General features: G+C 41.1%; 1 protein-coding gene across 3 annotated transcripts in view; it reads left to right on the top strand.

Moving 5' to 3' along the window:
• The window catches only part of KHDRBS2 (KH RNA binding domain containing, signal transduction associated 2), a 789,727-nt gene that overhangs the window by 241,499 nt on the left and 522,966 nt on the right, over nt 1-25,262 (top strand). For all 3 annotated transcript variants that reach the window (XR_002093266.2, XR_009463400.1, XM_006258261.4), the window contains exon 3: nt 17,912-18,028. Coding sequence is in view for 1 of the 3 variants with exons in the window: in XM_006258261.4 (XP_006258323.1) it covers nt 17,912-18,028 (117 nt within the window). In the remaining 2 variants the exon portion in view is untranslated. The remainder of the gene's footprint in view (nt 1-17,911; nt 18,029-25,262) is intronic.

Genomic DNA, 25,262 nt, shown 5'->3' with positions numbered 1-25,262 from the left:
TCCTCCAACCCCTTATAGCCTCACCCAAACCACCGGTCTTTCAACATGACAACGACAACGCACAACAAGCCCCTAGGCTATAATTTAACATAAGCCGCCTGGCTATAACTCAACATCATTGCAGTCTCCAGAGCCACTTCCCTTCAGTCTGCTCGAGTGGTACTCACATCCTAGCTCTGTGAGCCCGAGCCCGAGCCCGAGCCCGAGCCCGAGCCCGAGCCCGAGCCCGAGCCCGAGCCCGAGCCCGAGCCCGAGCCCGAGCCCGAGCCCGAGCCCCTGCCCCTGCCCCTGCCCCTGCCCCTGCCCCTGCCCCTGCCCCTGCCCCTGCCCCTGCCCCTGCCCCTGCCCCTGCCCCTCTGGCTGCTAGCAGGAAACTGCTAGCCTGGCTTCAGCCCTGGGCTTTATAAGGGCCAGGCCCTGCCTCCTACAGGCAGCTGATTCTCATTAGTTGCCCCGGCAACCCACACCTGTACTCCCTAATCACCACTAGGGCTCCTTATGCACTGCCAGAGCTGCTCCTCTGGCAGTTTTCCCCTCTCTAGGAGCGGGGCAGCGAGATGCACCGCGACAGGGGCGTTCAGGATAACCCTTCTTCCATCTGGTCCTTTTTTGCCCTTCTTTCCACTCTTGGGCTTGTTTTAGGGAAGAGAATGGGGAAGGGCCTTGCCAGCCTCTATGCCTGCCTTGTTTGAAAGGAGCCAATGTTAATGGTAAATCTTGCACCGCTGTATATGAAGAGACAAATTGACTGAACAGGGCTGTCTACCTGATGTCTTTAATTTGAGGTCTGCAAGCCCTATCACAATTGCTTTTAGTATGTAAAATTGTTGAAATCAATGTCATCAAAAGAAAAAGAAATATTTACATATATTAGATTGTTAAGAAATGAATGTGAGGCATCCAGTAATGTCATTATAGAGGTAAATTTTATATTGATTTTATAATCCTCTTATACAGTAAGCCCCAAATCCTGTCCTCTGAAAGAAAATGTGCAAATGAAAAATGCTGAAGCATAATTGTTATGTCATAGGGGCTACAGCAACCAAGCCACTCTCCACCTTTTTTTCCCTCTGTATGCAAGTGCTAGTATAATGGCAAAGCTTCTGTTCTCTGCACTGCTGTTCAATTAATTGTTGTTCATTTTATGGATTATAGTCATTTTGACCCAATCTGATGTTCATCAACTCACCTTTAATATAAAATAACATGCTTTTTTTATTCTTTCCAAATATTGTCTCAGAATTTTGTTTTATCTACTACATCTCATCCTTCCCTTGGAAAAGTTATGGTATTTTTAAAACGTATAGTACCAGCCCCAAAATACAATGTATTCTCAGATGTTAATGGTATGTGGAGTAAAAAACAATTTTTGTTTTTGTAGTTTCATAGGGTAGCTAATCCAAATGGCAATCAGTATGCCATTGGAGTAATCACCTTTCAAATTAAAAAATTGAGAAATATCAGCAATAGAAATATAACAATCCTTATCATCAGTGATGGTGGCAGTCACTTGATTTGAGGATGACAGTTTTGCAGTAAATAAGAAAGTCATCAGTGAGTCCATAGATGACTGAGGAGGCCAATCTGAAATCTGCATGTTTGACTGCAGACATGACAAATAGTTCTGGCGTGAACGAGTAGATCCTAATGATGTCAGGTTATAGCTCTTTCCCTTTATCTGTCTCATTTATTTGCCTCCATAGTGAGATGACTTTGCTTGAAATGATCAATACCTTGTCATATATTGCAGTACTATTGGGAATGATTGAATGCTTTAGTCTCGTAGGTATTGATGTTAATACTTCAAACTGGCCTTCAAGGTGTCCTTGAATCTTTTGTTTTGTCCACCTCTATAGCAGTGATCATTGATGAGTTGGGAGCAGAGGAGATGAGTATCAGGTATCCTTAGGATGTGTCCTGACCAACTGAGATGGTTCTGTATAAACAAGGCCTCAATGCTAGTGGAGTTTGCTTGAGCCAGAATGCTGGCATTCATTCTTCTGTTGTTTCAATTGATATGGAGGATTTTCTGAAGACATTGCTGATGGTAACACTGCAAAACTATCAGGTGATGAATCACTGTTTGATATATTCCATCATGTCCATTAGTATAGCCCCGAAACAATGTAAACAAAAGAAGCAACCAAGGAAAAGATTCAATGTTGAGTCCTTGAAAGACCCTCCTAAAAGTGGTCATTGAGCAGTGACTCAATGAGAAACTGTTGATCTGGACACCACTGATTTCTGGGAAAGCCTCAGAAAGGCATCCATAAGACACGGAAAGAATCTCTAAGCTTCTTCACAAAGAAACATCAGAACTGATGAGAACAGTACAAGTGAAGCTGTCATTGACAGGAAAAGGAGAGCCTTCAAAGCTTAGTAGAATGCCAGCAACTCCAAACAGAATCAAGAAATTTATTACCACATTAAAGCCCTGACTCAGAGAAAAAAATTGAGAGCAAAAGAACAAGTGCTGGGAGGTTCAAAAGTTTGCCAACTACCAGGATATGTGCAGTTTCTTCAGCTCAGTCAAAGCTATCTATGGGCCTAGCATGGAAGCAACCATCCCTCTGAGGTCCAAGGATAGAAAAACACTCTTTACAGAGAGGCCTACCATCAGTGCATGGTGGAAAGAGCACTTTCAAGAGCTCCATAAACAAGATTCTAATATTGAAGACAATAACATCAGTCATTACACAACACCCCATGAATGACTACCTTACAAATCCATTAATTTAATAAATGTCCTTGAAAGTCATTAAGCAGATAAAGAATAACAAAGCATGGGGTTTTGATGGAATACCAGCTGAAATTTATAAGCAAGGTAGAAAAATCTCCTTCACCAACTACACATAATTATTATGAATATTTAGAAACATGAACAAATTTCCAGTGACTTGAGAGATGCCAGAATTGTTATGATATTCAAGAAAAGAGAGAGTCTGGATTTCAGCAGTTATCATGGTTTGAAGTCCTATCCATAGCTGGGAAGATCCTCACCCTCATTCTCTTCAACAGACTCACTTTCCTTGCTGAGGAGATTCTAGTGTGGTCTCTGACCACTAAGAAGTACAATAAATATGACTTTTGTTGCTGGACAGCAGCAGGAGAAGTGCTGAGATATTTACATGGCCTTCACTGACTTGACCAAGGCCTTTGATTCAGTCAACAGAGAGTTCCTATTGAAGATCCTGGTGCAATCTGGATTCCCACCAAAATTTGTTAGCATTGGGAAACTTACTCACAATGACATGACAGCAACTGTCCTAAGCAATGGCATGGAAATGGACCCCTTCAATATTATAACTGAAGTCAAGCAAGCCTGTGTGATTACACCAACAACCTTTTACATTTGTATTACAGCTATTCCACATCTCATTCCTGAAAGACATCCATTTGGAGGTAGCATCCAGTATCACATGGATGGGATAACTAATACCTCCATTACTGACTTTCAATATGCTGATGATTTTGTTTTTTGTGTCTATTGTTGATTGCTTCTGTGAATCATATGAAATACTTGTACTCAACAATCCTTATAGGCACATTTTCAAATAATGACTGATTCTTCACATATTATACATTATATTTTATCACTTGAAAAGATGTAAGTCTTACTATGAAGATTTTTGCATTCAATTATGTTAATGTTATGTGAGATGTTAACTCCACAATACACCTGTGCTAAGAAATGGGATGCAAGGCATTGCGGCAGCAATGTAGAGTTGTGAGTGAGGAAACCTTCATGAAGCCACAGCTCTGCAGCTGGCATAAGAAGGAGGGGAGTGGCTGTTTTCACCCACATTGTTTCCTCTTTCTGCTGGTTGTAGTCTCTTAAAGAGGAAGTGTGAGTGCAGATTACCTCACTATGCTCTTATCCAAACACCCTATGGACCAAAGCCACAATGGGACCAAAATGCAATGGCAATATATACAGTTTTATGTTTTGCCTTTCAGGCCTTGATCTCATCAGATATTAGGCAAAGGTAAAATTAGTTCAAGATGCTCAAAACCTACTCACGAAAATCTAGCCGTTGATGTTTGACATTAAAATCTGACTTTAAAAAGCAGTTAAGGCTTCATGAAAAATCTTGAAAACTCCATTTTTTTATGAGAAACATTGAAAAAAGTTGAAGAAGCTAATGAGATCTGAAAAAACACCTTTGTATATGCCCTCATTAATTAAGAACTAAGGGAAATACTACAAAAAATTAATTTATTAAGAATTAATTTAAAAAAAAGTCCTTAATTTTCCTAAACTGGCATAATTTCTTTAGAGCTACAGTATATGTTTTCATGTGTCAATCACATTAAAATAATATTTTCTTTGATTATGAGCGCATCATGAATATTAAAATTAATGTTTGTCAGTGCTTTGAACATGCAAGCTAAAACCTAAGTGCTGCAGTAAGTAAAAATCCAGTATACCATAATGCAGTATTTAATTAAATTAACACATAGTATTTCTCAATACAGTGATTCCTACAGAATTAGATGCTGTCCACATGATTATCTAAGAATTATGCTCACTTACACCTGGGTTGAATATGATCCAGTACTGTCATACAGATGAGAAAGAGGTAATAGAGACTAACAGTTTATCATTCTTGAAATCAAATAATTTCAAATTATTTAAGACATAATATACAAGTATACAACCTTCTTAAATAGTGTTTGGAATAAGATAGACAAAATGATCTTAAACAGTGTAAGCCATTCTAAGATTTTAGGTTGTTTCAAAGCAAATCACTACTAAAACACTCACAAAATATTAAATACATGGCTTGAAGAGATGGCAAAACAACTGGCCAGGAGGACTGAGATTAAAATATGTTAGTTAATCTTTTCTTGATCCAAGTTAAAATAGTCCCACTCAGGTTATGTGTGTTATCTTTAAATTTAAGGAACTTTAAGAATACCAAACCAACTTTCATGCATTTTAAGTAGATTTCACTGGATGCATCTACACAAGATGCTACTGAGCAGTCATTACTGTGCATTTATTTAGTACTTGCTAATAAATGTACTAAACAAATGTGAAGTAACCAGAGTTACTTTTAGGTGACACTACTGCACAGTAGCCTAATAATACTGTGCAGTAGTGTATTAGCACTGTCTGTCCTGTGACAAAATACTGCACAGTATTTTTCTGCTACTGCGCAGTCAGTGTCTGGTGTGGATGTGCCCACTGGGTATGTCTACACATGCATTTATGCTGGCTTAAATGTACTGTGTAGTAAATTATTGTCCATTCAGCAGGAATAGTCTGGCGTCTACAAGTGCAGGCATTAAAGTGCATTAATACTGTGTGTGGACTGATTTGGGATTAAAGTTAGTCTCAAATCAGTCCACACAGTGTTATGGGCAGTAATTAATTGGGCATAAATTTGATACCTGCCTGATGTGGGTGTAGACATACCCATTGAGACTTTAAAAAGTCCACGATAGCAAAATACTTTAATCATTTTAAATTTCCTAATAATGAACATAGTTCTGTCCTAGAATGCTTAGACTTATTCAAACTGCAGCACTTCAAGATTCATCTACCTCCTCCAATATTAAACCACATGAGATTAATTCAATTAAGACCACATGCTGGGGATTTTTTTTTTTTTTTTTTAGTTTTCATAAATGTAATAAAGGGACTCTGCTCAAGTAATAATGCTAATGATGATAAAATTATATTGGGAAAGGGGCCAAGTTTAGAAATTTTCATCCACAAAAGTTGCTGCAAATCAAAACTAGGATTACAATAGGGAACTTTCAGATATAGCTGGTATTTTCATGCATATGCAATGTGATAGTTAAGGAACTGTTTGCCTCTTGGCCCTCATATAATAGGGCCAGCCAGAATTACATTCTCTGTACTTTATTTAAAATCAAGGAACAACTGCTAACATCACTAGGACATTGTCAAAATGGTAGTATTTGATTCCTAAGGCCACATCCAGGTGAGCATAGCTGTGCGGTATACAGTGCTCCAGCACATCCATGGCACCACACACTACGCATTCAGGCATTTCCCCATTCTGCTACCTCGCAGCACAGGGGTTGGAGTTTTGACAGGGGTCAAAAAATCTGTGTGGAAAAAAAGCAGGCTGGCACATGTGGCAGCAGCATACACTGCCCCTAACTGGAACCTGCCCTGCTGGAGCCATGCCCTGGCTGCAGGCCAGGCTCCTAGCTACAGGATCACCATGGCTGCAGCTCCCTAAGGCCCCCAGGATCCCAGGTAAGGCACTTGGGGCCCCACCTGGAGTAACCTGCCACATACCAGAAGACACTTAGCACAGGAGTTCCCTGAGGACAAGTAGCAGTGGCACAAGGTGTGCCGCTGCTTTTTGTCCCCAGGGAAACAAATGTCTGTGCTCGTATGGACACAACCTTAATGGGTAACAATGAAGTAGAGATTTTTTTTTTTTTTTATGCTCCCAAATTCCTACACTAGCTAGCTGAATTTGCTGGCCACAAATTCAAGAAACAAAAGTCATTGAGTAAGGAGGGGTTATGACATGATCAGGTATGGGGGCTGGACTTGATGATTTCCTGAGGTCCCTTCCAACCCTAATGTCTATGTAATGCCTATGAAATCATTGAAACTCAGCTTCATCAGAGTTGCATGGAAATATTACAGGAGAAAGTAAATGAAAATTCTCTATCCAAGAAGCCTATCTCTGCATCTCAACAAAAACAGTTGTTATAACTTTTGAACAGGAAGTATATAAGGCTTGATTCTGTTGCACTTCCCTTGAGTTTTACCCTATTGATTTTAATGGCAGTATTCACAACATGATTATTTATATAAATAAGAGTCCAGAACTTTCATGCCTATGACCTCAAAAACACAGAATTGTAGTTACATACACAGCAGGGTGGTTGAATTGAGATATGTGTGTTAATTGTAAATAAAATAAATATCCAAAACTTAACTGAGTTTTTGGCTTATTTCACCTCAGAATTAAAAACAGAATCATGCAAAGAATAAATGCATTGGTTACTGACTGATTAGGAGATTATAAAAAATATTAATATTAAAACTTGTGTTAGAGGAGGAGCTAGTAGAATGTTCCTCAGGAAAGCCTTCCTTAAATTCACCTAAATAAATATACATCGGAGACCAAACAATTTTTTTTTTGCCCAGAAAATTTATTTTACTGCTAAGACTCATTTAAATTCCTTTATTTAAATGTCATAACTTGTTACTAAATGCAGACAGAAAATTACTTAAATGAAACAGAGGGAATATTTTGTTATATCCATATGGACCTAGTTTCCAGAAAATGTTTGTCTAGAGCCACTGACCATCTGTTTCCTGGACTTATGCCAAAAATGTATTTTTACTGTAGAGTTAGGTGCTTGAAATAAGCTAGTAAATACCTAGGCAAATATTATAACATCCTCTTCAGGCACCCTGTAAATGTGTGCTCTTAAGTATTTTTCAAGATAAAAAATGTATAATAAAAATGTTTATATCTTAGGTAAATCTTTCAGAGACACAGTAGCTGTAATGGTTCTTGCTTTTGTTGCTTGGACCTAATTTATCCCTGAAGTACTTCTGTTGCCTTAATGGGATTGTAGCAAAGATGAATTTGGCCCTAGGTCTTCAAATAGCTTTTCTTTGGAGTATTCGATTCTAGTTGGAATCTCTCCCCTCCCCCCCCCCCCCACCCCCCAGCTACAACCAGGTCAAAGTATAAACTCAATGTAAAGTTGCTCAGTCACTAAAAGCAACTTTCTTCTTAGGCTATGGAACTTTTGTAAAGTAGTCTCAAGAGTCTCTAAATGTCAATCTCTGTCAGTATACAAGATCTCTAGAACATCCCTACAAAGATTCATTGTTTGCTTCCCCTTACCAAAGTGTAAACATTCCCTTTGAAAACAGAATTCTACAGAGTTTAACTCTGAAATGGAGGGGGGTCTCTTATTTATGATCTACTGATTGCACAGATACTGGGCCACAAATGGCTGTGCTCTGTTGAGGGAAGAACAGCATGTAATTTAATAGGCTTGCTAATTCTCTCCTTTATGTAAACAGGAATCCTGAAATCCCATCAACAGGTTATGTCCATAAATTACCTCTTATCTTTAAATTATTTTTAAAGCAGGGAGCACTGTGATCATTTCTGTATATCCCAGATCTGGCTGGGTCTCCACTCAGAGAGGATTTCCTCATTGGGGGATATAGTTTAAATGACTTTCCTATTTCCTGATCAAAGGGCAGACAAGGTTCCTTGGGTGAATTTGATATCTTTTATTAGACCAACCCAAATAGTTGGAGAAAAGTTATTAAGCAAGCTGATCACAGGGCTGCATTTAAAATGGTGCAGGTGATTTGGGGGGCGGGGGGGAGGATTGGTTGTAGCTATGTTCATCCAAGGACATGGGCAGAAAAGGTTCTTTGGGTAAATGTGATATCTTTCATTAGACCAACTAAATAGTTGCAAAAATTGTTCTTTGCAAGCTTTAGGCACAAACACCCTTCTTCAGGCATACAGTATGAAGAAGGGTGTTTCTGCTGGTGTTTGCGTGCTCTCCTGGGTGGAATAGAAGCCAATATGCAAAATATGGGTCTGTGAAAATGCAAATGAATGGTATAGAAGATTAGAGGGGATGTGAGACAATAGTTGTAAGACAGGTAGTTTGGTGGGGAGGAAGGGGGAATGTTGACCTGGTGACAGGATGTAGCGGGGAAAATGTAGAGAGGTTATCTGAGGTTATCAGATGGCAGGCAGGTTGGTTATAATGTGCCATAAGTCCAATGTCTATATTTAGTCCATGATATTGTTTCTAGTAGATTTATGAAGTGAATTTTGTAGGCTCATCTTTGAAAGGTGTTTTGTAAATTCCCTTTGAGGATTAGAACTGAGAGACTGGAGAGAGAGAGGTTGTATTATGAGAAGTGTGCATTCACAGGTAATTGGGTATCTTTTTCTTTCACAGATTTTCAGTGTGTTTTCATTCTGGTATACAGTTGCTGCTTGGTTTCTCCTATATATTTTCCATCAGGGCATTCAGTGTGCTGGATAAGATATATTACATTTCTGGAAGTGCAGGTATAAGATCCAGTTATGGTGCTGGTTCTGTAAGTGATTTTGGAGGTTTTTAACTGAAAGGGAGTGTTTTTCAATTATTAGCTGGCCTGGATTGAGAAGGGGGCTTATTTGCAAAGAGCTGTTGAAGATAGTGAAGCATGTTGTCATAAATCTTGCTCTCAGGGAGACCCTTGTTCCACTGCTTTTCTCAAGGAATAGATTAAAGTTTTCCCCTGGACAATTCCCTGTTCACTCAAGCCTTAGTTCCACCTTCCCTCCCACCAAACTTCACAGCTGCAATAGGGGATCCAACTTTGCCAGTTCTAGGGACCACAGCTTTGGTTTGTAAAATATCTTAGAGCCCCTGCCACCCATTTATAATATTATATATTATTTATATATACTCATATATAAAATATATTTATTATACATTATTACATATAATAATAAAGTATTATTTGCTTGGAAATCACTTTTTAGCACAGGAAAGTGGTAAGGCAATAAAATAGCAAAAGGAGGTATTATATTTGTAACCCTTCTGCCAGGCACTGGTTGGCAGCAACAAAGGCCAGGTTCAATTTTGGGATGCTAAAGATATTTTTCTTTGGCTCGAGCCCCCACTCAGACCACTAGCTGTTCATTAGAGTAAAGGTGTTCCCCTGCAGCCAATCAGGGGAACTCTGCTTAGGGTCAGTTGTCTGCAAGGGAATAGGCAGCTAGGACAAAAAGCTATGACTGCCTATGGCAGAGCTAGCTGCTGGGCAGTAGGACATCAGGGATAGTGGTAGAGCAGTGGTCATAAGCTGCCAGGGTAACCAGCCATCAGGCTCTGAGGAGGAACCCCTATAGGTGGCTAGGGCATCACCTGCCCAGAAGAGGCAAGACTTAGGCAATCTATAAGCCCAGAATCTGAGCCAGAGGGGCTGTCTGGCCCTGCAAGTCTCAGAGAGAAGTACCCCTGGTAGGAAGACTGCAGGAGGATGCCTAGCTGACCTCTGAACTGCCTCGGGGCCTGCCAGTAAGATGGTGATGGCTACAAAAGGATACTACCCATGGTAAGGGGAAGCTTTGCTACACATAGGCAGTAAGCTACTATTAATGTTTGTACCAACATGGGTTTAGTTTGTGTTACAGCCAGTGGGTTCATTCCTTTTTTGCAGTTTATTCCAGTAGTTTGGGTTGGGAATATTAGTAATGGATGGAAGTCCCAATAGTGCCTAAGGGCACACAGGTGTTTTGAGCCCTACCAAAGGCTGGGGCCTTAGAACATGGAGTAGACTTGAGACCAAAAGCAGGTGCAAGCCTAGAGAGAGATCGCAGCTTAGCTTGGGCAGAAGCCAAATAGGGTCGGGGGCCCAGATGGAGCCAAAGTAGGCTCAGTGCCCAGAGCTGGGTGGAGTTAGGGCCAGAAGGCCCAGCACCAAAGTAATCAAGGCAGAAACTGGAGCCCTGAAGCCAGGTCCAGCATAATGGGCCCAGTCTAGAAGGTACCATAAGCCTACAGATGCCCTAGGGTGCAGGCAGGCCAAGAGGGCCCACACAGGTGGTGGCAGGACCAAGACCAGCAGGGTCCAGAAGCAACCTGCTGGTGGTCAGAAGAATTGGGGCATACTCCAGAACCCTTAGGCAGCCTCCCTTTCAATGAAACAAATACATCAAGTGTGACAGATAAGTGAGAAGGGGAGAGCATCCTAGAGTTGGAGCAGGGCAAATGTTGTGTGGTCACCAGGGGATGTCATGGTCACCCCTAGAGCAAGGGTGGGCAATTATTTCGGGCAGAGGGCCGCTGGCTGAGTTTTGGTAAGCTATCAAGGGCCTCATGGTGTCTCACCCCCTGGTCATCATCTTGTGACCAGAAGTCCTGCCTCCTACCCCCTGACCTTTGCCACCAAAAGTCCCTCCCCTTACCCCCAAAAATACTCCTTTCAGCAAGTGCTTTTGCCATCTCGGAACCAGAAAAATACCAAATTATATTCTAAAAAGTGAACATCTACAACATTCATTAATTTGATTAAAAAAAAAAAATGTCCTGATTTACATGTGTTTGTTCAGTTCACATAGAGGTGATTACACAATAGCTTAAAATGAATTTTTCCTCTTGTATATTGTGAGGGGCTGGGAATAGGTTTGTGGGGGGGATGTGGGTATTTAGGTATATGGGGTGAGGGAGCATGTGGGTGCGTGTGCGGATATGTGGGATGTGATTGGGTATGGGGTTTGCAGGGGGCTGTGTACAGGGAGAGGGTGGCTGGGGTATGTGAGGGTGTGTGGGTGTGGGAGTCTGTGTATATGGCAATGCAAAGGGGGGTGCATGTGTATGGTGGGGTGTGCATGTGGGACTTGCCCTATAAGCACACACACACGCTCTGCCCCTCTCTGCCTACACACACCCACATGCACTCTGCCCCTGCCCCCACACACATGCACACTCTGCCCCTGCCTGCAGACACATACACACTGCCTCTGCCTGTGCATACACACACACACACACTCTGCACCTGTCTGTGCATGCACACACACACCCATACCACAGGGCAGGGGAAGGAAGTATGCAAATGGATGGGGGGGGGATGGGCTCCTACCTCCTGCTGCCAGCTCCCCCTGGGTTCTACTGCGCCTGGCTCCTGTCATCTTTGACAGGCAGCCAGGAACAAATAACTATTAATGTACTACATTCTTTAGGGGTCCTGTGGCCCAGATAGAATGGCCTGGTGGGCTGGAACTGGCCCACAGGCCATATTTTGCCCACCCCTGATCTAGTATGTAAGACACTCTATTATGTAAGATAGTTGAGCCCAAACCCTAGAGCCCATCTAGTATGTAAAACACTCTTTTAGGTTGTAGGAGAATGGGATTTGAATCCCATTAGGTTCAGAATCCTATAAGGTCTTCTGCAAAATTTGTGTGGTTCTAACACCAGCAAAATCAACTGCTCAGAAGTAAAAGCTGCCATTTGTGTTGCAATTTGGAAGGAACTAAATGTTTCTTTTGGTGTGAGTTAGACACATCACAGCTAGGCACTGGATGCTGAGCTGACAGAAGCGCTTAATGGACAGCCTTGTGTCAGGCATCTAAACTTCAAGGAGTGGGACTACAGATACATACTTTGGTATAGCATTTCCGGGTAGCTTACCGTAGCTGCCTTCTGGGAGGAAGCTAACTCTCTCCACTGATTGTACTGGGATATTGTACACTTGTCTCTCTCCATTTTGGATGACTCCAAAATGATTTGGGTATCACAATGTGTAGGTGTCAACAAGCATGGCTTTAATATTTTTATACCAAAATTATTTCATTTCAAAACTTTTGTTTTAATATGTTTAGATTTTAATGGTGAGAAACCATACATTATACAATTGTTGGCACAGTTATGAAGCAGTGAAAATTGTCATTGCTCTCAAATGGAGCTCTTTATTTTATAGAGCTGTGAGATTGAGCCTTATGTTGCAACATGATGGTTCATGAAATGCTGGCTGTGCTGGGTCCATTTGCAGAATTTGTCCTGTAATATGCAATAGAAAAACAACAAATTGTGTTTTCATACTGTAGTGCAGTTTAGGCTACATACAGCTGTTTAATTCATTGACTAGTTTCTTTTATATCTTTCATTACAGATCTATAATGTCCTAATGTGATGGTAGGGTCTGATGAAGTGAACTATATTCAATTCTAATGTATTCTGTTCAGAAAAGTATTCTGTGTTCCCATATGGGCTCCAAATGGAACTAATTTCCTGTTTTTTCATTAAATGTATGTGGCTATTTGGTGTGAAATTTCACACAATTAATTCTAACATTCCTTGAATTTCCTAGATATTATCTCTTTGATCTCTGGTTCTATGTTTTAAATGCAAAGACACTGAATGTGGATTTAAACTGAATGTTGGTGATCTTAATTACACTATTGAACAATATTTTGTACACGTGGTCTATCATCACAGAACTTGGCAGAGAAGTGGATACTTTATCCTTTTAGGGTAAAAGCAATATTTTATTTTTTTAAAGTTGCATTCGAGGCTGTGTGGGACCATTATCTACACCATCAGTGAAAAATGATTTGTGCACAAATAATTGGCAGAGCCTGGCACGCACACACACTTGATATATGTGCACAAACATGTGATCAATAGGACTGGACACATATTAGCCCAATTCATGGAGTGGGAGAAGGGAAAAGGAATTGGGGACCCATGTGAAACTGATAGGTAAAGCCAGGCATACACTGATTGGGGTGAAGATTAGGGTGGCTGATTTACACAGCAAATGGAGTTGACATCATTCAAAGCCTGAAAATATCTAGAGTTCAGTCCTTGCTCTTCCTTCCTCCTTTTGTCCTGGGATTGTTGTCTATGCATTTATTTGTTTCTGTCATTAAAAATCAGTGAACCCTTCACACACAACAAAACATGGAACCCAAAGACTAACAGCTGTACAAAACTAGTAGCTTTCCTCTGCACAAGTAAGGCAACCTATAAAACTGAGAAGATTTTAGCTAAAATACTTCAAGCCATACATGCCTTACCCTCATCTGAGCCTCACAAAGTGACTTTCCAAATAGATGGGTTTTGTAGTATGTCCCTGAGGCCATCAAAAATTAGGATTATTTCTGACCAAGAGAAATAGTGGATTACAAAATCAAGGCCCTCTAAGTTAATACAAGATTCCATTCCATGGCAGTGCCAGTTTAACTACCTCTCCTCTGTGGAAGAAGATTTATGAGAAGAGAATCAGGCTTTCAAGTTGAAGTATTGTGGTTTGCTAGTGAAAGAGCTATACAATACCAAATGCACAACCACTCTGTATTCACATCACATATATAAAAAATGAGCAGCACCTAATGTGGAATACTTGGCATCAAATTTTCCACAGTGAATAATAATAAACAAAAAAATCCAAATTCATCTTTTTAGTATAAGAACAAATACACTAACAAATGAACAACAAGCTACAAATGAAAATATTATAAAGGAAAATGTTAAAAGTCAAAATATATGTATATATTCATTCTATCACTCCTTGGTAGCGAATAAGCTGCTAATCAGTTTGACTGTCCAGTCATGTTACATTCAGAGGGCATACTCTGAGGACACCGGATAGTTGTTCAGTGAAGAGTGTGGTTTTCCTATAAGTTGGCCGTGTCTTCACAAGACACTGACAGTGCAGTAGCTCAATACTACTGAACAGTAGCATCATGTGGCAAAAACTATGACGTGTTGCTACTGCAAGTAGTATTAGGCTACTGCACACTAGCATCACAACAAAGATATTTGTCAGTGCTACTGCGCAGCAACTTGGGCTACTGTGTAGTCATTTAGCACTTGTTTATACAAGTACTAAATGACTGAACAGTAACAACTGCGCGGTCAGCGTCTTGTGTAGAAGTGGTTGTTATGTGGTAGTTCACTGAGGGGAAATGCAATGTAAGTATGACTTCAGTGAGAGAACAAATTCTACTTCCACCTAAACCTGTGAAACTTGTCCGAATCATGTTTCTCCAGCTATAGAGGCGGCAAGAATATTCCCCTACCTAAAAGATGTTTGTGATATTAAATATTATCAATTGCTCCAAAATTTTTAAAGTACAGGATATGATAAATTGTGTCCTATTAAGTCATTTAATAGTCTTCTGAATTACAGCATAAATTACATATAGTGTTTCGAAATCAGAAAATTACATAACACAGGTTGTTAATACTTTGGGCCATCTCAGCTGCTGTTAGTGCTACACTGAAGCTGACATTAACTTTTCCTCAGTGAATAATAATAAACAAAAAAATCCAATATCCTGACACTGACTAAGTCCTGTCAATTTTAAGGTTGCCCATTGTCACAGACCAGCTAGGCACTGTGAGTATATCAATTTAGCCACTGGGCTGTTGGTTTGGGATCGAGTTGGGAGTAAAGCAATGGCAAATTTATTATAGCTTATACACACACAACAGTTAACAGAAAGATAAATGCAATAAGCAAGTAATGCAGTATTAAAGAGCTAATAGTAAATAATAACAATAGATACTAACAGATACTAACAACAGATAAATAGATCAATCTGTTGCAGGCTGGCTGGGCACTGCAGGGGTATCAGCCACTGGCTGTGTAAAGCAACAGATAGACAGACATGGGTTGGCAAATTAATGACAGTCCCTCAATGCCAGGTGCAAGCCAAGTGATTCCAGCAAAGTCAGGCATCCCCAATCAACGCTGTCAGAGGGATTACTGGGGATGATCCCTTGATCGGGATCTGTTCCTCACTTACACCGGGAGTTTGGGGTCCAGGCATGGAACAGCAGTGACCGTTCTGTTCCCTCCTTCCTGCTGGTCACCTGATGCATGCGCTTTTTATACCTAGTCTTATGCTAATCTGTTGGCTTTAGAGCCATTCACAATCTTGTCCTATAGCTATTACCCTATGGGATTAAAAGGTGTTAAAAATTATTATAAAAAGTTACTACCCAAACTTGGGTTTATCCAATAAGCAAATTATAATGCAGCATCTTCAAGTTTGAAATTAACATTACTTTGCCTAAATCCAACCCCTTTAGATCTCTCTGATTATGCTTTTTTGAGATGTGCTTTCCTGGAATGTGCTGGGTAGGCCAAGTGGTTAAATCCAGTTTTTATCATCACCAAGATTAAATTCTGAGGAAGAAAAAACTGTTGGGTCAGCTAATTTTACAACTATAGCTTTGTCTATGAGGCCTAGTCAGTTCCACAAACAGTTACAAGTTACATTTGCAGGTTACAAAAATACAAGCTTTCTATTAGAAAAAAATTCCAAATGCCTCTAAGAAGCACATATTTATTGCTTATTAATTTCTTTGGTTCTGGCCGTCACAGCCCATGGAGGTAAGGTGCTCTGAGTGACAAAATAAAGAGTTTCAAGGAAGTATGAACAGCTTAGAACAGGCCATTCCTGCATGAATTAATCAGCATGTTTAGATTGGGTGGACATCCTTTAAGAGTGAGATCAATAAGAAATGGCAAAGGACCAGTACAATTATTACAACTTAAATGGCTGTTGACCTTACTCATGGGTATCTTAAGTAGCTTATTCTGTACCTTATCATATGCTTAGGGTTCAAACAGATGTCATTTTTTAAATGCTTCAAAAGCCATTTAAATGTGTACATACCCTTTGAAGCACCCCAAAAGCAGCTGCATCTCTTGAAGATGGGGTCTGCAAAGCAGCACTGAGAGTCTAATCAACTCTCCCTTTTCTTTGGGGTGAGAGGGGAAGGGGAGTGGAGCCTCAGGTTGCTGCAGCCCCCTGTTAAACCAGCCTATGTTGAGGAAATGATACTGATAGCTATGATGTATATAGAAAAAATGTTGTGTATAGTTATTATTTCTTTCTGCATGTAGTTTTAATCTTTGTTGAAACACAGGCTACATCTCCTTTGCAGGACATTTCAAAAGGAATACATGAATATAAGGGTCATGGCTATTTTATGTTAGTACCTTATACATGTTAATGGTACTAAGCTGGCTTTCAATGGGAGCACCATAAAGCCTCTTAATAAAATAACAATTGAATGCTCTCAGAAACCAATATAAGAAATTAAAAAAAAACAATAATACCATATTTACTCACATACTACATTCACCATTTTCCAAAAAATATAGCCTTCCAAAACTGAGGATAATGCCTTAAGCACAACTGATTTTTATGCCCAGAATAAAAGCATGGAGATGTTGGAAGATGGCTACTGCTGCAAGGAAGAGAAAGAAAAGCAGCATCTGCATGGAGGGAGGGACAGAATTGAGGAGCACCAGTTCTGGCATGGAGGGTGCAATGATGCAGTTGCACCCACCTTATTTCATGCCCCACCCAAAGTTTAAAACCCTCCTGGCCATTGTCACATTTGTGTTCAAGCACTACTGAGGGAGCCAACTGATTTCATGTCCCAGCTTTGCAGCTTAGCTTGTTTGAAAATTCTAAATCTGCCTATGGAGTCTAGTAACAATAGCTACCATTTCAGTTTTTTCGCTAAGCGGTCGAGAACTACTGTTAAGTCAGCTGTGAAAGGGTTAAAACTAATAGCTTCTGCCTGAGCAAGAAAGGAAGGATGAGTGATTTGAAAATTAGACTGCTCTATGCAGTCATAAATCTGGAGGAAAAAACTGTTTTCTTCTTTCTGTCTTCACTGAAACAATGTGTATGACTTATTTGGGAGTATGTGATATCCAAGAAAATGTGGTATAAATTCCAAAATGACAGCATAACATTTGCACATCTCTACTTTTACACACATAAAAATGAGTTTCCGTCTTTCATTTAGAAATGGTGTATCAGTCTTTATAAAAAAAAAAGTCAAAGTCCTCTCATCTCTAGAACGTTGCTACTCCTTATTGCATAGTGGAATGATATGGCTTGCATCATGGTTGAGTGCATTTGACCTCACTGCCTGTGTTCAGCAGTCCAGATTGAGTCCAATTCTATTTTTTCAAAAGATAAGGTCTACTCTCCTAGTTTGTAAAAGATCCATGCAGTGCTGTGTGGGAGGTAGGGAAAAATAAAAATGAAAATCAGTTCACCTTATCCATAATTACAGAGGCCCAGCCTTTTTCTGCCTACTAACTAACACTGGAGGAAAAAAGGAATCATGAATGTTTCTCCTGCCTTTGCTCCTATTACAGAGGTGACCTAAACCCCGCAACAGATATATATGGATCCCTGTGCACAGCCTGTTTACTAATCAGTAGGTAGTGGTCAGAACAAAAACAGAGAATAACTTAGAAAGGTATATCGGCTAAAGTCTAATCTTTTATCCTCTCATTTACTATTAACAAACTTAGAGTTGTTTTACTTCCAAAAAAAAAAACAAAAAAAACCAAACACATACTTTTTTGTTTAAAACAAATGCTTTATTCACTTTCCAGTTCAATTTTGTTGGGAAATTGCTTGGACCGCGAGGAAACTCCTTGAAGAGGTTGCAGGAAGAGACGGGTGCAAAAATGTCTATCCTGGGCAAAGGCTCTATGAGGGACAAAGCTAAGGTATTGTATTCTCAATCAATTCTGACCTTAAGTAGTGTTTAATGTAGACAAAGTGTCTAGCTTGAGTCTTAATTGGTAATTTTATGTTCAAAATGCACTCATTAAATTTTACAAGAAAAACTGTTCTTATTTTCTACAAGCAAGATTTTGTTGACATAAACATATATAAATACATGTGGTGAATTTTATTTTTGACCCCTGTGCTACAAAACATTTCCTTGGGAATGTTGCATTTCAATATTTATTAATGAGACTGATTCAAGACAAAGAGTTTCAATATCATAGAATAAATATTTTAAATAGTACTACAAAGGATGTTTTATGGATATGAATATCCATACCAAGGATGTGTTAGATGTTCTATCCTTGATATTTAGAATTTCTACTTGGTCATGCCATTACTTCTTAAGGGAAATATTTATAACAATAAGGCAATTTGTACTTAAATTTGAATGAAAGAATGTACTAAACCTTGTCTTTTTACCTCACTGCAAGTTATGCTTTAACCTTGACATGTAATAATAACTATTAATTTTACTGATCCATAATTTACATTCTTTCAGTAATGACTTGTATGATTCAGAGGCTTTGTTTGTCAGCACTTTCATTTGTCTCAGCCGTTAAAACAGCAGAAAAAATATAGCTGAGGACCAGGATGAAATGAATTTATCAGCATTTTACCATTTTTATGAGTAACATTATTTGGTTTTGATGATATGCTCTTTTCATATTGCCAATCACATTGGCGCTAAGAGATCTCCATTTACAGAATTAAGTAAATGAACAAACAGAACACAGCCAAGATGTCGCTACTTATGTGAACAATATTGTTTACAATTTAAAATCTTCTTGTTCATTGCGTCTCCAATCCAATCTTTCTATATGGTCTGTTCCTAGTAGTCTGCACACCCCACTGCTTTTGGTGTTGATGTTGCCAGATCTTGTGGGGTGCATTGTGGTGCAATTTAAAATAAATTTCCCATATAAACTGTTTTCATATTTTGCATAGACTTCTATAAAGCACTGATCAGAGAAACAGTTTAATAATCTATGTAGCAACCTTGATTTTTATGGCATTGAAAGTTGATTACACCAAATATCTTATGTTTAATTATTGACAAACAGAAAATTTTATGACCGTTGACACTTTTGGAACTATAAAAATAACTCCCCATAGCAGTGAATGTATATGCTGCCACATGGCACTAACATGCATCTCAGTTGAATCTACCAGCTCTCCTCCCAACCACCATTCAAACTATGTAAAAGATTTGTATGGAGAGGTCATACAAAAAACTAAAACTCTTGGTTCCAAAATAATACCTTTTATTAGGCCAACTGGGAAGTGGCAAGAAAATTGTCCTTTTCTGCAAGCTTTCGGGAATCAAAGTCCCTTTGTCAGGCTCTGGAAAAAGTATAGATGGTACAAGATGGTAAAAAGTCCACATAAGTAGGAAATAAACTTAATTTTTGCACTGAGGGAGCTGAAGATTGAAGGCTGTCCCTCTGGGTCCATGAGAGGGACTTTGAGAGCTGTGCTGAGTATCTCTTTGATGTGTAGATCAGGCAGAATTCCTTCCCTGGAGGTGTCAGATGGCAGGCAGGGAAGTAAAAAAAAAAAATCTTTTTTGTTGTTCTGCAGTGAAGTTTAAAATCCAAAATCAGCCAGAATTCAGCATCTTCCATGTGTCAGGGGTGTACTTGGTAGCCATGGTGGTCTGAGACAAGAAGACATACAAAAAACTAGGTCTCTTAGTTCCAAAATGATATATTTTATTAGACCAACTTGGAAATCCCACAAAAACTGTCCTTTTCTGCCAGCTTTCAGTTTAGTTTCATATCTTCACAGTGGGTAGGATCAGAAGGGACCTGAGCAGATCATCAAGTCTGACCCCCTGCCATGGGAAGGAAAGAATGCTGGGGGGTCAAACGACCCCAGCAAGGTGATTATCTAGCCTCCTTTTGAAGAACCCCAGGGTAGGAGCAAGCACCACTTCCCTTGGAAGTTGGTTCCAGATCCTAGCTGCCCTGGCTGTGAAGTAGTGCCTCCTGATATCTAGCCTGAATCTACTCTTGGTCAACTTATAGCCATTATTCCTTGTTACTCCTGGTAGTGCTCGGGGGGAACAGGTACTCTCCCATAGCCTGCTGGTCCCCCTTGGTCAGTTCGTAGATGACCACCAGATCCCCTCTCAGCCTTCTCTTGTGAAAGCTGAACAGGTTCAGGTTCCATAGCCTCCACTCGTAGGGCCTGCCTTGCTGCCCCCTGATCATGTGAGTGGGCCTCCTCTGGACCCTCTCGATGCTGTCCACATCCCTCCTGAAGTGCAGCACCCAGAACTGGATGCAGTACTCCAATTGCAGCCTGACAAGTGTTGGATAGAGAGGGAGGATCACCTCCTTGTACCTGTTCATGGTGCATCTGTGGATGCATGACAAGGTGCAGTTAGCCTTCCTGACTGTCCCCTCACATTGGCAGCCCATGTTCATTTTGGATTCAATAATGACACCAAGATCCTTTCTGCCTCTGTGCTGACTAGAAGGGAGTTCCCCAGCCTGTAGGTATGCTGCTGGTTCTTCCTCCCCAGGTGCAGTACCTTATACTTTTCAGTAGTTGCAGCCTGTCCCTCTCCTCCAGCGTGCCCACTTCTCCCCACATTTTAATGTCATCTGCAAATTGGAACAAGGTGTTTCTCACCCCCTCGTCCAAGTCACTGATAAAGATATTGAACAGTGTGGGCCCGAGGATTGAGCCTGGGGGACCCCACTGCCTACATCTCTACAGGTCAAAAAAGACCCATCCACCATCACTCTCTGGCGACCCATCTGACCCATCAACACCACAGTCGCCTAATTTCTTAATGAGAATGGGGTGAGAGACAGTGTCAAAGGCCTTCCTAAAGTCCTGAAAGACTATGTCCACCATGACACCAGTGTCCAAGGATTTTGTGACCTGGTCGTAGGCCACCAGGTTGGTCTGACAGGACCTGCCTTGAGTGAATCCATGTTGGTTGCCCCTAAGCATGATCTCCCCTGCTGGTCCCTCACAGATGTGCTCCTGGATGATTTTCTCAAAGAGCTTCCCCAGGACTGAGGAAAGACTAACGGGCCTGTAGTTTCCTCCCTTTTTTGAAAATGGGAACCACATTGGCCCTTTTCCAGTCCTCTTGCACTTTGCCAGAGCATCATGAGTGCTCGTAAAGCTGTGCCAGGGGTCAGGCAATGACCTCTGCTAATTCCCTCAGCATTCTGGGGTGGAGATCATCAGGACCTGCTGACTTGAACATGTCTAGACCCACCAGAAGTTCCCTGACTAGGTCCTCACTGACCTTGGGCCTGGCAGCACCTCCCGTGGGTCCATTGGGGATCCCAGTGGGAGGGGATGCCCCGGTCCCCGATCAAAAAGATGGAGGCAAAGAAATTGTTAAAAAGGTTAGCTTTGTCATCTGGTGTGACCACCAGATTTCCTAGCATATCCTGCAGGGGCTCTGCGTTACCTGGTACCTTCTTTTTGCCCCCCCACGTATTTAAAAAAAGGACTTCTTGTTATCCTTGATCCAGCTCACTTGTCCCAGTTCCATTTCCACCTTAGCCTTCCTAACAGCCCCCCTACAATCTTGGGCAATGGAGTTATAATCCTCCTTGGTGATGCCCCTCCCTTTCATTGGGTGTACCCCTCCTTTTTAGCTTTGAGACATTCATGGATGCTTTTGGTGAGTCATGGGGGCTTTTGAGCACTCCTGCCCCCTTTGATCCGCATGGGGATTGTTACCCTTTGGGCTTGCAGGATCGTCTTCTTAAGGAACGACCACTCTTCCTGGACTCCCAACTCTCCTCCCCTCTGGGACCTCATTGCCTCCCCGACTAGTCTCCTTACCTCATTGAAATCCACCCTCCTGAAGTCTAGGGCTGTTGCTTTGCTGTAGGCCTTTGACACCCTGTGCTGGATGGTGAATTCCAGTAGGCAATGATTGCTATCACCCAGATGGTCAAGAACCCACAGTCCACTCACCAGGTCATTGCCCATGGCCAGGACCAGGTCCAACAAGGTATTTCCCCTGATGGGACTGTGCACCTCCTGGTTTAGATGGAGGGCCTGTAACTTGGCTAGGAACCTACGTGAGCGGTAGACCTGGCTTGGGATAAAAGTCCCGAAAGCTTGTAGGGAGAGGGGCATGTTAGGGGCCTGCATTAACATAAAGGGGTATATTTACAACAGAGAGACAAAGTCCTCTCATCTTTAGATCAGTTTCCCCACCTATTATAAAACTCTTCAGTAGGAGACTTTACACAAGAAAACTAACTGCACAGCTGCATGCTGGGCAGAAACCATGCTAACGCACTACTAAACAGTGCTATTAGGCTACCGTGCAGTAACTGTCACTAAAAACCTGTGCACCGGCATTACCACACAATAGCACAAGTTACTGTGCATTGATTTAGTACTTGCTTATCAAAGTACTAAACTTAATTCAGAGTAATTATGGTGCATTAATGAACATGTAGATGCATCCAACCTGATTTTATTTTCCAAGATAAACTACAGGTCATCCATTTCTTTTTAATATTACTGTGATGTTATGACTTTCTTGTGCAATTCTCTTCCTCCTTTGTAGACCAATACAATTCAGGTGTCAGAACTATTACATCTCTTGACCTGATCACCAGACTCCTGATTTTGACCACCTTATCCAAGTTTCCCAAATAGCTACTTCATATAATTTTTTGTATTTGGGAGAGCAGTAGATTTTTAGATGAGGATTTGCGAGTAAAGCCTAATTCGGCAAGAGCCTTATGAGGCCATTCTAACCACAATGATCCTATCTAGAGCATCATACACCGATAACTGCTAGTACTGAGATATGACACATTAATCAGATCATATCTCAGTCATTTGTGAGCATTTGGATGTTCTAAGTATAGAGGGGAGATATAGAGATACTCATGTGGAAATTTCTGAGGATATGGGAAATGGAGAGAGGCTGAAAAATGGGTGGAAATAAAGAGGGAGACCATAAGGAACCAAAGATAGGAGAAATTTGGAGAAGTAAGGGAAAATTTCAAGTTGGTGGTAGGGAAGGAGTGAGCATTAAGGACATTAAGAGGCTTGGAAGAAAAATTTGGGAACTGAAAGGTACAGAGAAGAGGAATCAAGGGGAAGCTCAAGGAAAATGATGATTACATCATAAAACATGGATTTTACAGGAAGGAGAAATGAAGAACAAATAATTTGATGTGAGGATATTTATGCAAATGAGGTGATAAAAACAGTAAAAAGTATATAAAAAAGGGTAGGAATAGTAACTGGAAACTGGTTATAAGTATTTCAGAGAAGAAATGAAGGTCCATGACATGACTGACATGGAGCAAAAATCCTGTTCATTTCCCCCCATCTTTTTTGTATAGTCACAGTCCATGAATATAGAAAGTACAAGGACTGTCCAAGACTGGTGGCCAGTGATGCAAAGACTAAGAAAGGGAGGCTAGGGAACAAATCTTTCTCCTGCATTCTACAGCTGTCTGTGGCTATGGTGGGCACCCTACCTCTGATGGTATCCTCTACCCCACACAATGTATACACGGCTACTCATGAAGCATAGCTACTTAAATAGACAATGGGACAACACCACAATGAAAATACGTGAGCATGTTTTATATATACTAGAAATTATGCAAGCACCACAGAAAGTTGTGCAGGAAACTGTAGGAGAGAGACCCTGAGGGATGAGTATGATGGCAGCAGTTTATCAGAACATTAATCTGGATATGAGGTAAACAGTATCCTAACAAAGATGCTTCTGCGCAGTTGTTATGCATATTTACTTAGTAGTTGTATTAGCAAGTACTAAATAAATGCTCAGTAACTACAGCTACTGTGCAGTAGTGCTGGCAAATTTCTTTTCAAGTGATGCTACTGCAGTCGCCTAATAATACTGCACAATAGCATATTAGGGCTATCTGTGCTGTGATACGTTAGTGTGCAGTATTATTTAGGCTACTGCACAGGCAGCGTCTCAAGTAGATGCACCCCTGATGCTGTTAAAACATTGCATGCAGTGGTATTTATTGCAAAATATATAAGTAGCATTGGGAATAGGGGCCAGAACTCAGAGTTCCTTATCAGGGGAATACCATGCTACATACTGGTCCCATAACTCTTCCATTCCTTGCTGCCCAATTATCCTGCTTCACCCTGTATAGCATATAGCTGGTGATAAAGGCACTTTCATGGGAGATGTGAGGTCAAACCTACTGTAAGTGAGGCCCAGAGTCCCCACCTTTTATTTCTTTGACAGGTATCCTAACCTCTAGGCCATCAAGCAACAGATGGGTGGTTCCTCATCTCCCCACAGAAGAACATTGTCCTATAGGCAGACAATGTGCATTCTGGAATTCAGACACCCCCTTGTTGACTCTAGCAGTTCCTATTAGGAACATACATGCAACACCATGCATGTCCTCCTCTCCATGGACCAAGACCTTATAGTGGTGGAGAGGCTTGCGAGTCCCATTGATCATCAGAGTGATGTCACCTGGAGCCTCATACTCCTGGCAGGGTCACCCATGGTGAACAGTCCTAAGGGGAGGTCCCAGATAAACCATGGTCCAACCCCAAGTCTTCAACAGTGGATCAGGAAGAAGATTTCAGGATCTCAACAGCTGTAAAGACAGAAGAAGACTGCAGTAAAATGGAGGCCTCCTGTCATCTAGGGTTCTCTGGGCCCAGATCTCTACCTTTTCAAAATTGTGTGGTTGCTGTTTCTGCACATTGGCTTCTTTACATTAAACAAAGTCATGTGCAGGTTTCTACCACAGGAAAGAACATGCTTTCCTGTACCAACCTCACAAAGCCCTAGGGTGATAGACCAGTGGTGATGGAGACAGGACTAGTGAATATGGTAGTCTCCAGCCACAAATCTGCATGTAGGTTGCAAGATGACCTCAGGCTGTTGCACTTGGGTCATAATGATTTTGGGTTGAGACAAGGGTGCAATTCAGCATTTGCTATTGTGACTCAGCACTCCTATTCAGCATCCCCTCTTCTGAGCCTAGCCCCCCACCAGGAAGAGGCTGGCATTGCCCCTGCCTGTGGGGGAGGCTGGATGGATCTGGATGGGCTGAGGGTGGGGGTGACATATGCCTGTCTCTCCTCCCTGCTCCCCATCCTCCTCATCTCCCTCACCATGGCTGGACTGGAGCTGAGCAGGGTGAGGGTAGATGTGGGCTTCTCACT

The sequence above is a fragment of the Alligator mississippiensis genome, chromosome 1, assembly GCF_030867095.1.
Source record: "Alligator mississippiensis isolate rAllMis1 chromosome 1, rAllMis1, whole genome shotgun sequence".
NCBI classification, from domain to species: Eukaryota; Metazoa; Chordata; order Crocodylia; family Alligatoridae; genus Alligator; species Alligator mississippiensis.
Note: the sequence above shows the minus strand (reverse complement) of the source record. Positions and strands in the feature narration are given on the sequence as shown.